General features: G+C 42.4%; 1 protein-coding gene across 1 annotated transcript; it reads left to right on the top strand.

The window, feature by feature from the left end:
- Positions 1-294: 294 nt before the first annotated feature.
- Positions 295-12,703, top strand: pde6c (phosphodiesterase 6C, cGMP-specific, cone, alpha prime). Its single transcript, XM_040134382.1, has 22 exons — positions 295-798; positions 1,688-1,840; positions 2,886-2,975; positions 3,225-3,365; positions 3,477-3,551; positions 3,694-3,758; positions 4,238-4,304; positions 4,484-4,531; positions 4,794-4,943; positions 5,420-5,563; positions 5,960-6,025; positions 6,212-6,367; positions 6,808-6,915; positions 7,455-7,564; positions 7,666-7,753; positions 7,844-7,944; positions 8,199-8,306; positions 8,482-8,545; positions 8,977-9,051; positions 9,170-9,253; positions 10,180-10,333; positions 10,450-12,703. Exons 1-22 carry the CDS (start codon positions 331-333, stop codon positions 10,497-10,499), a joined length of 2,565 nt encoding a protein of 854 aa, XP_039990316.1. The 5' UTR covers positions 295-330; the 3' UTR covers positions 10,500-12,703.
- The last annotated feature ends 906 nt before the right edge of the window (positions 12,704-13,609 follow it).

Consider the following 13,609-nt stretch of genomic DNA (forward strand, 5'->3'; position numbering starts at 1 on the left):
TGCGGGTTAAGGACGCTTAGGGCCGGGGTTTTAATGCCATGACGTCACATTCATTAGCGGCCACCTTGATCCCTTCAGCCTCTAAGCCGCACTCCGTCCTAGTCTCTCCGTCGGCGGCCGCGGGACGCCTCAGTGACTCCCTCGGGGACCGTGGAGAAGAATGCACGTCGGCGCAGACGGATGCCACTGACCCACCGCACGCTGCAGGCCGCGGCACAGCCTCCCCTCTGCTGTTCGACGCTTCCCCACCCTGCCCTGCCCCGCCCCACCCCCCGCAGGTGATGCTTGCGTGAAGCGAGGACGGGAGTGCAAACGCTACACACGTTCAGGATGGCAGACAAGGACAGCGTGGAGAAGTACCTGGAGAACAACCCGCAGTTCGCCAAAGAGTACTTCGATAAGAAGCTGCGCGCGGAGGCCCTGTCGGCCGCCTTCTCCGCACCTGTCGACATCAAAGACCCCGCGTCTTTCAAGGATGTTAACTCCGTGCAGGAGGCCGCCATCATCTTCGAGCTGGTCCAGGAGCTGCAGAAACCGGGGGAAATGGAGAAGCCCCTTCACAAGGTGTTGCAGAGACTTGCCATGATCCTGCAGGCCGACAGGGTCAGTTTTTACTATTGCCGGTCCCGAAACGGAATACCTGAGCTCACCACTTGCCTCTTTGACGTGACTCCGACGTCCAAATACGAGGAAAACTTGGTCCACCCGCAGAGAGAAATCGTGTTCCCTCTCGACATGGGCCTTGTCGGGTTCACCGCACAGTCCAAAAAGCCCCAAAATGTCCCCGACGTCTCCAAGGTGAGCGGTAGCGACGTGTCCGCGCGCTGCAGTGAGCGCGCGCTTTCGAAGAGGGCAGATGTTGTCGAACAGAGTGATGCAGAGTTATAAGTGAAAATGACCTCTGGGTCGGGTAGCTGGAGGTCATGGGCTGGGCTGTACGGCCACGCCAATCACCGTCCCCGACATAGCAAGCCATCCTTCTGAATGTGCGTTGTATCCGATGCACAACTTTAGGGGGGATTGATAGATCGCCACCACACTGATTCCAGGGGGGACATACGGATGCTGAACAGACTGATGCACAAAGTCAAAATATAAAAACAAAATGAATTTGAGAAAACATCTTAGAGAAAAGGGTTTTATTTTGCATTACACAATTTAATATAGATATTGTTAAAAGATATGTCTTTCATTGCTAAATTTCTTTATTATAAGCATCAGTTTTAATGTCCAAAAAAGTTTCATGTAAACTATGAAACCCGCCTTCCCTATTGGATTGCATCGGTTGGATTGTCATATTAGTCAGGTGAAGAATATGATGATACACTGACCCATCTAGTCCACTGACAAACGCGCATGCAGCTTGAATGTTTTTGCTGCCAATTGTGGACAATAATAGAATATTCATCACTGAACAAACGACAAAATCGTAGTGTTTTGTTGTTTTTTTTAAGTAAGATCAGGCAGCGCTGTGCCCTGTATCTGAAAAAAGTCAATGTTAGATACATTTTTGAAAGTGAGTCTTTCAGTCTGAAAGGCAGTTCAGGAGCACATGAAAACAACATTGAGCTGTACAGAATGATATGAACAGTGTAGCTGTGTCGTTGTACGTTAGCGATGTCGCTTTCCATCCACATTTTGGGTTTAATCACGCTTGACATGAAGTCTTCTCTGTCTCTCGATCCAGAATCCCAAGTTCTCTGACTTTGTGGACAATCAGACTGGATACAAGACCAAATGCATGCTCACTTTCCCTCTGCTGGCTGACAAAGAATGCCTTGGAGTCGTCATGGCACTGAACAAAATAGGAGCCGATAATTTCACTCCGGAGGATGAGGCTGTAAGACCACACACTTAAACATGTATATTCACGCTTAACTGGGTTTTGGACACGCTGACACATGGCTGACACCGACTGTTTAATAAACTTGAATTTGACCATTATAGTATCAGATAGATGAACTTTAACTGTATTTATTGTGTTCTCTTTGCACAAGGAAGTAGCAGCTATAATACACCCTGTTTTGCATGAATTTTCTGTTGACTACTTAAAGCTACTTGTCTGCTGCTTTAAAAAGCCTGGGCTCTGCCATTTGAAATCTGCAACTAAATAAAGATGATTGCTGTAATTACATCTCACCAGTATGGTGCAAAACACTCCCATTATGTCAGTGGGAGTCAATCAGACCTGAGGCACAATTCCATAAAGAATGAACTGGGTCACATGGAAATGATGCTTTTACAGACTGTTGAGGTTGATTCTCAGTTTTAATGATGATTCACATTAGCTGAAAAGGAAAGTGAAGAGATTTAAGGAGGGGATTGGAAGAAATGATGCAGAGGGCAAATGCTTTAACTGCTAAGATGCCTTGTAATGTCTGAGATCTCTTTCTTTGTGTTAGGTGTAAAGACAGTGACAGTGATTTTTGACCTCTCTTTCTCTTTACACAATATCTCTCAAATGTATAAACTTCAGTATTTAAAAAAAAAAAAACATGCTCAAATTCACTTGATGGATCATCACAGGGTTTGGTAATTTTATCAGCCTGCAAAGGCTTGTGAAATGTATTGTATGGCTTTGTAAGCCCATGGACAAAATGTGTGTAATCTGTGCAAAGATTAGCCAAATGTGGATTTAAAAGACGCTATGAGGTTTGATTCACAAGAAAGGGTATAATTTAAGTCATTATTTACTGATCTGTCAAATCTAAATTTTGTCGTGTGAGCAACATTCTGAGGACACCCACCATATTATTCCTAGAGTTCACTTTATGTGATGAATCACATCTTTTCTCACGCAAATCTGTACTGGTTTTAAAAAGTTTCTATGCGCCACAGTCTGCTGTTGTGTATTGATGAAACCTCCGATCCGATCTGGTCCCCAGCTCTTCCACAAGTACATGAAGTTCGCCCAAGTCATCGTTCTGCAGCATCACACAGCCTACATGTTCAATGTGGAGTCCAGGAGGAGTCAGGTAAACGGAACTGTTGCTACTCGATAAATAAAAGCTCTAACTGTCCTATGAGTCGGGGGAAGTGGGGCGAGAGAGCGGGTGTGTCATACCGTGATCCAATCCAGTGGGGATCTCCCATCACGGGGCACTGATGGAAACTGCGCCCCTGGTTGATTGCATGTTGGTATTTCCTATGCACAGAGCAGTGCTCATACTATAAACATAAACACCGAGTCACCTCCATTCACGCCCGATTTTTTTCCCTCATAGGTGCTGCTCTGGTCAGCCAGTAAAGTGTTTGAGGAGTTGACAGACATTGAGAGACAGTTCCACAAAGCGCTCTACACTGTAAGGACCTATCTGCAATGCGATCGATACTCAGTGGGCCTGTTGGACATGACCAAAGAGAAGGTTGGTCTTGCAGAATAGACTCAGTTTTATAGACAGGATTGAATAGTTAGCATTCATTGCTACAGACATAGATATCTTTAAACTATTACTGTATGTGTTGTTTTCCTGCAGGAATTCTATGATGAGTGGCCGGTGAAACTGGGAGATGTGGAACCCTATAAAGGACCAAAAACGCCAGACGGCAGGGTAACAACCTCATTTTCCTCCTCATTACCTGAGTTTTTGTCACATGTGGCATTTCAGATCCTACTCTGCACTCCTTTTCCTAATGTCTAACGTAGTCTGTAGATGATTAGTCATTTCTAACAGGTGCCTCCTTTTCATACAGGAAGTCATTTTTTACAAGATCATCGACTACCTCCTGGAAGGCAAGGAAGAAATCAAAGTCATACCGTAAGCAGCACTAACTATGTGTTACAAATGCAGTTAAGCTCAACACATTTCAAAATACAGCATGAAAAACCAAACAGATTGTTTCAGTGTCTTGAGATCATAAAAACTGCAAAGCATTTTTCACAGTTTTGTCAAAATAAAAATTCCCGACTTAGTTTAGTTTGGTTAGTCATCTCACACTCAGTCACATTAACAAAATTTTAAGTCCACCTGTCACAGCTTATTAAATGGAGGCATCCAATAGATTATAAATACATGAAGCAATCATCCTTTTCCACCCGTTAATTGTGCATCTGTCTGCTATGTGTACCGTTTGCGATGAGTGTTACTCGGGGACTAACTTGAAGCAATAAATGAGTGAATTTGAATTGAAGGTGGAGCGTCTGTGGAAGAAATGTCTGCATGAGTGTCAGCACTGCTTCTCGGGGAATAATTTGCCCAGTCCTGCTCACACAGCTCTGTGCGTTTCTCTCTTTCAGCGGTCCACCTGCAGATCACTGGGCTTTAGTCAGCGGACTACCGACCTACGTTGCGGAGAATGGCTTTGTAAGTTTCTCCCGGCCGCTGCAGGGCAATTCATTTACCAGGATCACTAGAATTATAAGAGAATGACAATGAAGGGGATCTGACTTGTGACATAAGTATAGAGACTTATCCACAACTGAAGCAGTAACATAAAAATTAAGAGACTCACAGAGTCTTAAATGTTTTTCATGTGACTGCAGATTTGCAACATGATGAACGTGGCTGCAGATGACTTCTTCACTTTCCAGGTGAGAACACTTTTACTGTCCATTTGTTATATTAACATACAGGACGAGTGCAATTGTGCACGGTCACCTTGGTCTGCACTGTATAGCTGATTCCACATGTGCACACAACAGAATGAACATCACTATCTGCTGTGATATACTTTTACTGATGATCTAATACATACTCAGATGTTCCCAGCACAATATGCCGGTTTTCTGTCATGCTGTTTTGACGCTCGTATTCAGGAATGGATTCAAGACATCTCATTTCACTGTTTTTCAGAAAGAGGCTGTGGACGAGACAGGCTTTGTCATCAAGAACGTCTTGTCGCTTCCCATTGTCAACAAGAAGGAAGAAATTGTGGGCATCGCCACTTTCTTCAACAGGAAAGACGGCAAACCATTTGATGAACATGATGAACAGATCACTGAGGTTAGCACCCTGCATTCTCTCTCTCGCTCTCATATTTTATATCCTGTAAACATCATACAGTATGTCTCATTTTGGATATCATGTTGTTGTTGTTGTCAGTCTGTCTCTGTGTAGACGCGCTCTTGTCAACACTCCACACCACAGGCTTCCCATAAAGAGGGAAAGATTTGGGGGTTTGTTTGTTTTTTTAGCGTGTGCTGTGGCATACATTTGCATGTTAATGAAGAAATGGTCCTAAAACAGCAGTAACTTCATAATGCTTTGACACATGGAGCTTAATGTATTACCAACCATGTGTCAAGTAAAGGAAAGTGTTTAGAAAGACTTGCCACTCAATGCATTTATTAGCTTCATCAATGAGGTAATAACAATAATTACACATCAGGGTGATATGATAGAACGGAGCAGCTCTCTTGTTTCTTGTGTGGGTACGTTTCTTTTCTTTCATTCTTTCTCACACTCATTGTTTGTTCCAGGCCCTGACACAGTTCCTGGGCTGGTCGGTGCTGAACTGCGACACCTACGACAAGCTGAACCGTATGGAGTACAGGAAAGACATTGCCCAGGAGATGCTCATGTACCAGAGCAGATGCACAACGGAAGAGCTGCAGTCCATTCTGGTCAGTATCGACCTGACGTTGCTCCACATTTTCTTTCCAGTGGCCTACCTTTTTCTCTTCCAGCATTTGCTAAAGAGACCACTCAAGCAGGAATTAAAAGTAGCCAAAGGTTAATGCAGCATGGACAGCTTTTTGAGTAATAGTCCTCCAGTAGCAGCTATTAGAGGACTAAGAGAGGCTCTGGTGGATCCTTCATCAGCATGGCAGCTAACATTTGAGATGATGACACAACATTTTAAAAGGTTACAGTTGGGAGCACTTGTCTGAAATGTGTGAAGACATGGCATCAGGGTATTTCTGTATTTTCTGCTGGAGGATGAATGTAGGAATTCAAGCTGTAAACTGTTGTAGATGATGGCACCATTTTCAAGGGATTGTTCTCTCTTTTGTAACCAGAACACCAAAGAGAAGTTTGACGCAGAGCCTGAAGACTGCGACCAGAAAGAGATGTACAAACTATTGGTATGTTTTGTTTGATCTTTCAGTTTAACGTCCACTGGAAAATTTAATATCTATATATCTAATATCTAATCATTTTCTTTACTTAAGCCTGTCACTTAATAAAGTCAGACAGTGTAATCATGTAGTCATCTGTACTTTTTGAGTGTTGAAGGATTCACGGTCGCCTTCTTTGTGGCTTTTGTGCAGAGAGGAACCTGCCCACCAGCTGACAACGTCAACGGAGAGAACCTGTACCTGTTCTCCTTCAGTGACTTTCCCGTTTCAGAGTTCGACCTCATCAAGGCCGGCATTCGCATGTTCTTTGAGCTTGGAGTAGTTGAAAAGTTTAAAGTTCCCCCAGATGTGAGTGAGATGCTTATTTCGATGAGTCTGCACTAACAACAAGCTCCTAATGGTGCCTTTGGTGGGGAAATTTTAAAATATGTATTTTTAAAACATGACAGTGAGCCTCAGAGAAAAGTAATGCTCAGTATCATCTGTGTATCTTTTGGGTGACAGGCAAAAAAAAAAAAAAAAGACGAGAAGTAGATATGATCCATAATTAGCCTCTCGAAGCATAACTACTAATCTAAGTGATAACCGGCGGTGTAGCTGTGAAGGCAGAGCGGATTTCCTTGGGCACAAGGACTAATGTGTACTTTTTAAAACATGGGTAGATCACAATGGGTCACAGCTCATCTGAAAGCCCTCTGTAATAATAACCTTTTTCATCCTTATCACTTTTTCTTTTCCCTGGCCTTTTTCTCTGAGTAATACCCTCCTTCTCCCTCTCTCCCTCTCAGACACTGACCAGATGGATGTACACAGTGAGGAAGGGTTACCGTGCCATCACCTACCACAACTGGAGGCACGGCTTCAACGTAGGCCACACCATGTTCTGCCTGCTCCAGGTAACGCCTGCACAACATCTGCTGTAAACCCTTAAGTAGCCTACAAATGAACAGGAGCATCTTCTAAATTGTTCTAGTCCTTTCATTCATATCTCCTCTTTACAACTGCAGATCGCTCATTCTGTTTCATAGAGACAGCAAGTGAAGTGGCACAGTATGTAACATGTTAAATCTGGTGACAGTTAAACAGACCAGTATGTCTTACAAGAAAGTAAACCACTTACATAGGCCCATAACATGTTTTATTTCTTCATAAAGATAATTGAGAATTGCACCAATACAGGTGAAATACTGTCCACATTAAGTAAATATAATCATGTTGCTGCACCACAGAACAGTATTGTGCTTACAATATGTATTGATAATGTCCAATATTTGGCTGTTTCTGGGTTTATAAGTTCTACAAACAGGCTACAAACGAGAGTAAGGTTTTTATCTTAGACAGAGCAGATCATTTTATAGGTGGCTACAATCTGTACAACACTCACACAAAAACACCTGGACATAACGATCCGTGATTTATCTCTTTTCTCCTACAGACAGGGAAGCTGAGGAAGTACTACTCTGATCTAGATGCCTTTGCCATGGTGGCTGCTGCTTTCTGCCATGATATAGACCACAGAGGAACCAACAACCTCTACCAGACCAAGCAAGTCCAATCAATTAAATCTGTATGTGTTTTGAGAGCGCAGGTATGTGTGCAACCTGCGTGTCAATTTATTTTCCCGTCTCTGTTTCTTTTCTCTGTAGGAGTGCATCTCCTCTGGCCAGACTTCACGGCTCCTCCATTATGGAGAGGCACCACTTGGAGTACAGCAAGACACTCATGGCAGAGGAGGTTCAGCACATTATTGGTCAAATAATTTCATAGCAGACGTTCTTAGGAAAACAGACAGGAATTGTGACCACTCTTCGCTGTCTCTTGCAGAGCCTGAACATCTTCTGCAACCTCCAGAAGCGTCAGTTTGAGAATGTGCAGCACTTGTTTGACGTCTGCATCATCGCCACTGACCTAGCCCTTTATTTCAAGTAGGTTTTTCCGAAACGCTTACGTACTGAAATACGACAGCCAGTGTGCAGAAGCCACAGTAATGCTAGAGGAAAACTGGCTGACTATAGCTGATGTTGCTCAAAAGTTTAGCTGCAGCCAGTGGATGTTTGTCTGTGCCCCCGTGTCATCCTTTTGACTGACTCTGTAGGTTTTATGTAATCAGTTTGTGTACTTGTTTAGCTCATTTGGTCTGATAGACTGTCTGTTATCTCATCTGTTTTTCCTCACGAAGAAAGAGAACCATGTTCCAAAACATCGTGAACGCGACAGAGCCAATGGCAGAGGAAAAGGAGGCCACTTCGTACATTTCCAACAACCCCACCAGGAAGGAAATTGTCATGTATGTGTCTGATTCAAGCAGAGGATAACATGGCTGTTGAGCAAATTCTCTCCAGATTACTTCAAAATATATTTGCGAGACGATTTCTGAAACAGCAGACCGTTGCAAATCAACAGCATGAGTGGCAGGGTGTCATCTTCTCTTCCCTGACTCTCTGTATGTCTCACACCTCCAGGGCCATGATGATGACAGGCTGTGACTTGTCAGCTATCACCAAACCATGGGAGGTACAGAGCAAGGTGGGTGACCAGGCTTCACACGGGCTGATTTATAAATATAAAAAGAAGAAGTCACAGAAAGCACGAGAGAAGATAATACGAATAACAGGTTTTAAAGGGGATTTGTTCTGCTAAAACCAACTGGTTTTGTTATGTCTTGCGTGTCTTCAGTCTTTTATTAGGTTATTACTTCCAAAAAATATATAGAGCTTCAGTCTTTTTCAAAAAGAATACAAGAGTATAAAACCATGACAACAAAAACATGCTGGGTTTAATAGGCCACTTTTATTACAGCATTTCTTGTTACCTTGAGGTCAGATGCTAAAAGCTTTACAGAGAAGAAGTGAAATAAGTTTATTTTTTGCTTCTCATTTGCCATCCTTTCTTCCGTCTATTTATCCTTTATTTCCCTTTGCCATTATTTATTCCTCTGTCTGTGTGTCTGTCTGCAGGTGGCTCTGATGGTGGCTGCTGAATTCTGGGAGCAGGGAGATTTGGAGAGAAGTGTTTTGGACCAACAACCAATTGTAAGAGTTGTATGCCTTCCCTTCCTTTCACATTATTCTTTTATCGGGGTTTCTCGGGGCTGTGGGACAACTGTTTACCCCCTTTTTCACCAGAAAATCTCTCCTCTTTCTCTCTCAGCCCATGATGGACAGAAACTGTGCCGAGCAGCTACCCAAGATGCAGTGCGGTTTCATTGACTTTGTGTGCTCATTTGTATACAAGGTAATGATAGTTTTTACACCATACAGTTCCACCATTTTTCCTAAAAGTAAGGATGAGTGTGGTCATTATAAACAATGACGAGTAGGGGGGTAGTGTAGGGATTGATGTTGATTTTGAAAACAGGGAGATGGTCCTGTGTCTGTGTTGCGCAGACTGTCCATCCGTAACTGTTGGAATTTAAGCACACAAACAGTCTAATCCAGCTTCGATTGGATTTGGATTTCCAGCAAAGGGAAGAAAAGCACCGTGGAAAAAAAAAAAAAAAAAAAAAAAAGGATTCTGCCCATGAGTTGTTTTGATTCAGTTCAATTTAATCAATTTCCATACTTTCAAGAAGTAAGAACTCTACGAATGTGAACCATAAAAGCAACTACACTGAGTCATAAACCTTTCTGTTTGACTTCTGTCAATACTATTTTCAAGCTTACCTCCGACTGTGCAGTGAATACTGATCTGTAACGCCTGCTATAAACAGTGCGTTTAATTTTTGATGAAAACGTGTCAGAAAGGTGTAGATTCATTTCTTACGGTAACAGAGGTGAATAACTAATAGTAGTAGTATATGGGGACACAAAACAGCATATACACTTTATGTACAAAATGGCCGCTGAGTTAAACAGTTTCTCATGCCGTCTCATTGTAAACTTAACAGAGGTAGTGTTGTAGCTTTATCAGTCTTAGGTTGGATAACAAGATGTATAGAAATGAACCTGTTGAACCCAGCTGGCCCCAGCACGAATGTCAGCTAGCTGTTTGTCAGTTTGTCAGGATGGTATTTGGACAAGAACGCACACACACAGGCTACATGCATAACTTTGAACATGTGTCAGGCACCCCTGTGGACCTGTTAAGGTCTTCTCCTGCTAAGTATCCCACACTGTGAATAACATATACTTACATCCAGTGCGTTTCCCTCCATTTTTCAGGAGTTCGCCAGATTCCACAAAGAGATCCAGCCCATGTTTGATGGTCTGAACAACAACAGGGCACACTGGAACGAGCTGGCTGAGGTGTACAACGCGAAGATGAAGGCCATCGAGGATGAGAAGAAGAAACTGGAAGAAGAGGAAGCCAAGAAAGGTAAAAATAAATAAATAAATAAAAGGATCTAGGCCTGATAGTAGATCAAATGTTCAGTGTTGAGATTGATCCTGTATCCATACATCTTTTTTTAAAATCTTTGTATGTTTATCTAGCTGGTGGTGGAACCGAAGGAGGGAAGTCAAAGACCTGCACCATCTGCTAAAATCCTCCAGTGCTTGGATCTGGACTGATGTGATCTGGTTCGGACTAATCTAGGCTACACTAGCCTAGAATTCTGGTCTGACAAGTCATCTACTTGGATCTTTTCTAGGCTGGCTTGGTCTAGTCTGGTCTACATCAGTGTAGTTCTTTCTGGTTAGGTGCTGTCTGCTCTGGAGCAGTCCAGTCCAGACCTCTTTGGTCTGGTCTGGTTCATCCTAGTCTACTTCAGTCTAGTGTAGTCAGGTTTGGTCTACAGTCCAGTCTGGATTAGGCAAGTTTAAACATTCTGCAAGGAGAGTCAGAGACATCACCAAGAAGTAATGTTGGGACTCTTACTGCAAGAGAAGCCGCTTGACTCTGACGATGTGATGTATTTGAAACTTCCTCCTTCCTCTGCTCCGTACAACACACCATGAACATTTGAAAAGCAATACATACATGGACAGCATATATCTCCCTTTAACATAGCAATAATGGAAACATTCCTGACCTGCATGGTTTGAAAGCGGTTGGAGAAGCTCATAAGCTGTAACCGAATGTTCCAAGATAAGCTAAAGTACAACTCTTTAAGTATAAATTACTCAAATAGGGTACTGCATGTACTGCATGTGGGGCGTATTCATGCCAAAGCAATAGTTTTCACACAGAATTCCTAGTGGGAGTCAGTTACTAAACAGTATAGGAGTACTGTATGTTGCACAATGCACTTAGCTGCTGTTGTTCTGGAAGTGGCAGGCCGTGCACGGAGGGCGGGAGAGCAGGCAGGGACACTAGCCACAGAACTTCATACTTACAGGGATCAGAGAAAGAGGGTTAAAATAATTTTTTTAGTAGCAGAGGTATCATTTAATGAGACGTGAAATTAATTTCAATACAGAAAAAAACTGCTGTTTTTGCCGATGCAATGCCGATACTACAGCGAGTGATAATGCTCCATCAATAAGGGCTGATGTTTTCTTACCTCAAAGGTGCTGATGAGTTGTCTGAGGGTATATTCCTTTTAATATGCAGTCAGTCTACATACATATATATTTTTTGATTCTTTGTCTGAGAATTTTGTACTTGACCTGTCTTCACAGATGGAGAGTAAGAGACAAGCGCTGAGAGACGGCGTTCTGAATCTGAACAAATGCACACTAAAATCACATTCAGGCATCGAGAATAAGTCTAATGTAAGCTTTGATAAACACCTGTGAGCTGTTTTATGTATGTACAACCACCTGGGAAAATAACTATAATGGTAATATACATAATATTTACACCAATGTTTAGAGCAAACTTACAATTCTATATTGATTCACAAAAGATTTCTTTTGAATGTGCATGATTTCACATGAATATAGTTTATGACATAGCAATTGTAAAATGTAAATTGTGTAAACTTAATAATAACTGAAACATAAAATTGATTTGAAGGATGTAAAAGCAAACTTTGCTTCTTCTAAGGAGGCAAGGGTCGCAGTCAGACAGGGTCCAGTAGATTTACCTCTCCTGTAACAAGATTTGATAGGATTTGATTTGATTGCGAGCCAGCGTCTGAGAACCAAACAGCTTTACACTTTAAGTACCCTTTTTACATAGGAGGTGAAGCAGGCCCACCCAAGGCCCATCATATGAAGGTGCAGATGACTTGTGCTGCTTCTTTCTTCACTGATTCAACAGTGAGATGAATCACGCTGTAATTGTTGTTTGATGTCAACTCAGTGTGAATCACCCCACACAACCTCCCCATGTAAACCTGCATTGAACTAGATCTGGTCATGCATGTGAATGACAGTGCACTTTCTGAAAAACTTTAAGCAACGTCCCTCCCGGGGCAAAGGCAGGCTGTGGCTCTCAACTTCCTGTTACACAATGTCATCTCCTCTAATCAATGGGGCATCAATCAAAGGCACTTAATCCTATCAGAATGGCTTTGGGACTACCTGGAAGCTTCTCTTCTGTTGCTTGAGTTGAAGCGGGGAGCTGTTGTGATCGCTGGAGCTAAAACCGTACGAAAACATCAAGTGAATTAACCCCCTGAAATTTACCTCGCTGTTCCTGCTGCACACATTTTATATGGATGTTTCCACCACCAGTTCTGGCTCCAGTGATGGAAACGGCCCCTTGCTTTTCTTTCAAAGATCCATTGTTACAAACCAAATAATGTACTGTATACTTTCTACTTATCCTATCAACTTTCATTCAGGCATTAGAAATCTATCATTTGATGTATGCAATGACCTCTAATGTATGTATGTGTGATGTAATTTATTTAAGCAAATAAAGGAATTTATGGAGGTGTAAAAGTCGAGAGAATCGCCCTTTCATAATATGACAGTAGTATAGCACATGCACAAAGGTGACAGTATCTCTCATTCGCACCTGACTCGCACACTCGAAGGTTAGACAGAGACAGATTGAACTTAGAAAACCTTGGGCTTAGCTGCGACGTGCACTCGTTCTTAGCCATATATCGTGCAGGGATCTTAGAGGCTCCAAAGCTGGATGAGCCTCTGGGGAAAGCGGATCAGTGGATTGGTTCTGATCCCTGCCCAATACAGTGTTGTCTGGCTTTGTTCAACATCCTGTGTCCTTCCGGCTGCAGCTTCTGCATGCACAAAACTCGAGATTGCGTGGTGTTATGTCATCATTTTAGGAAGAAGACAGTCATTTAGAAGCTTCGAAATTTGAATATTAAATTTAAAGAGCTCCTCCACTCAAAAATGTGCGTTGCTTGGCCTTCATTGTGTGGAAATTTTGTGCAGTATGTGCAGAGTTTGACACAAAGTCTGTTTTCACATTGGTCAGCTGAAGGGTTTCCCCTTAAATCTCAGTGACATCACAACAGTTTAAAAGCCAGTTGTGTTCCAATACGCAACTTGCATTAATGTGATGTGGAAACTTGAACCTCCTGCTTACATAGGTACATTGCAAATGGACTTTTCAGTGAAGGAGGAGACATTTTATGTGAAGTAGTTAAATTTATTTGCATATCTACATATTCACAGATTCTGGATTTTTCAGCAAGGGAGAAAAAGCTAACTTTACTTGTTGAAAAGTCATATCAAAACACAAATAATTTTACAAGGAGATTATTTTCATATGTCTTGTAAACATGTAAGAGCAGAG

This window comes from Xiphias gladius, chromosome 9 (assembly GCF_016859285.1).
Source record: "Xiphias gladius isolate SHS-SW01 ecotype Sanya breed wild chromosome 9, ASM1685928v1, whole genome shotgun sequence".
Lineage (NCBI taxonomy): Eukaryota > Metazoa > Chordata > Actinopteri > Istiophoriformes > Xiphiidae > Xiphias > Xiphias gladius.

Coding starts and splice junctions, on each gene's coding strand:
- pde6c (XM_040134382.1), top strand. CDS start 331: ATGGCAGACAAGGACAGCGTGGAGAAGTACCTGGAGAACAACCCGCAG. Junction 7,565..7,665: donor AACAACCTCTACCAGACCAA/GCAAGTCCAATC, acceptor TTTTCTCTGTAG/GAGTGCATCTCCTCTGGCCA. Junction 9,052..9,169: donor TTTTGGACCAACAACCAATT/GTAAGAGTTGTA, acceptor TTTCTCTCTCAG/CCCATGATGGACAGAAACTG.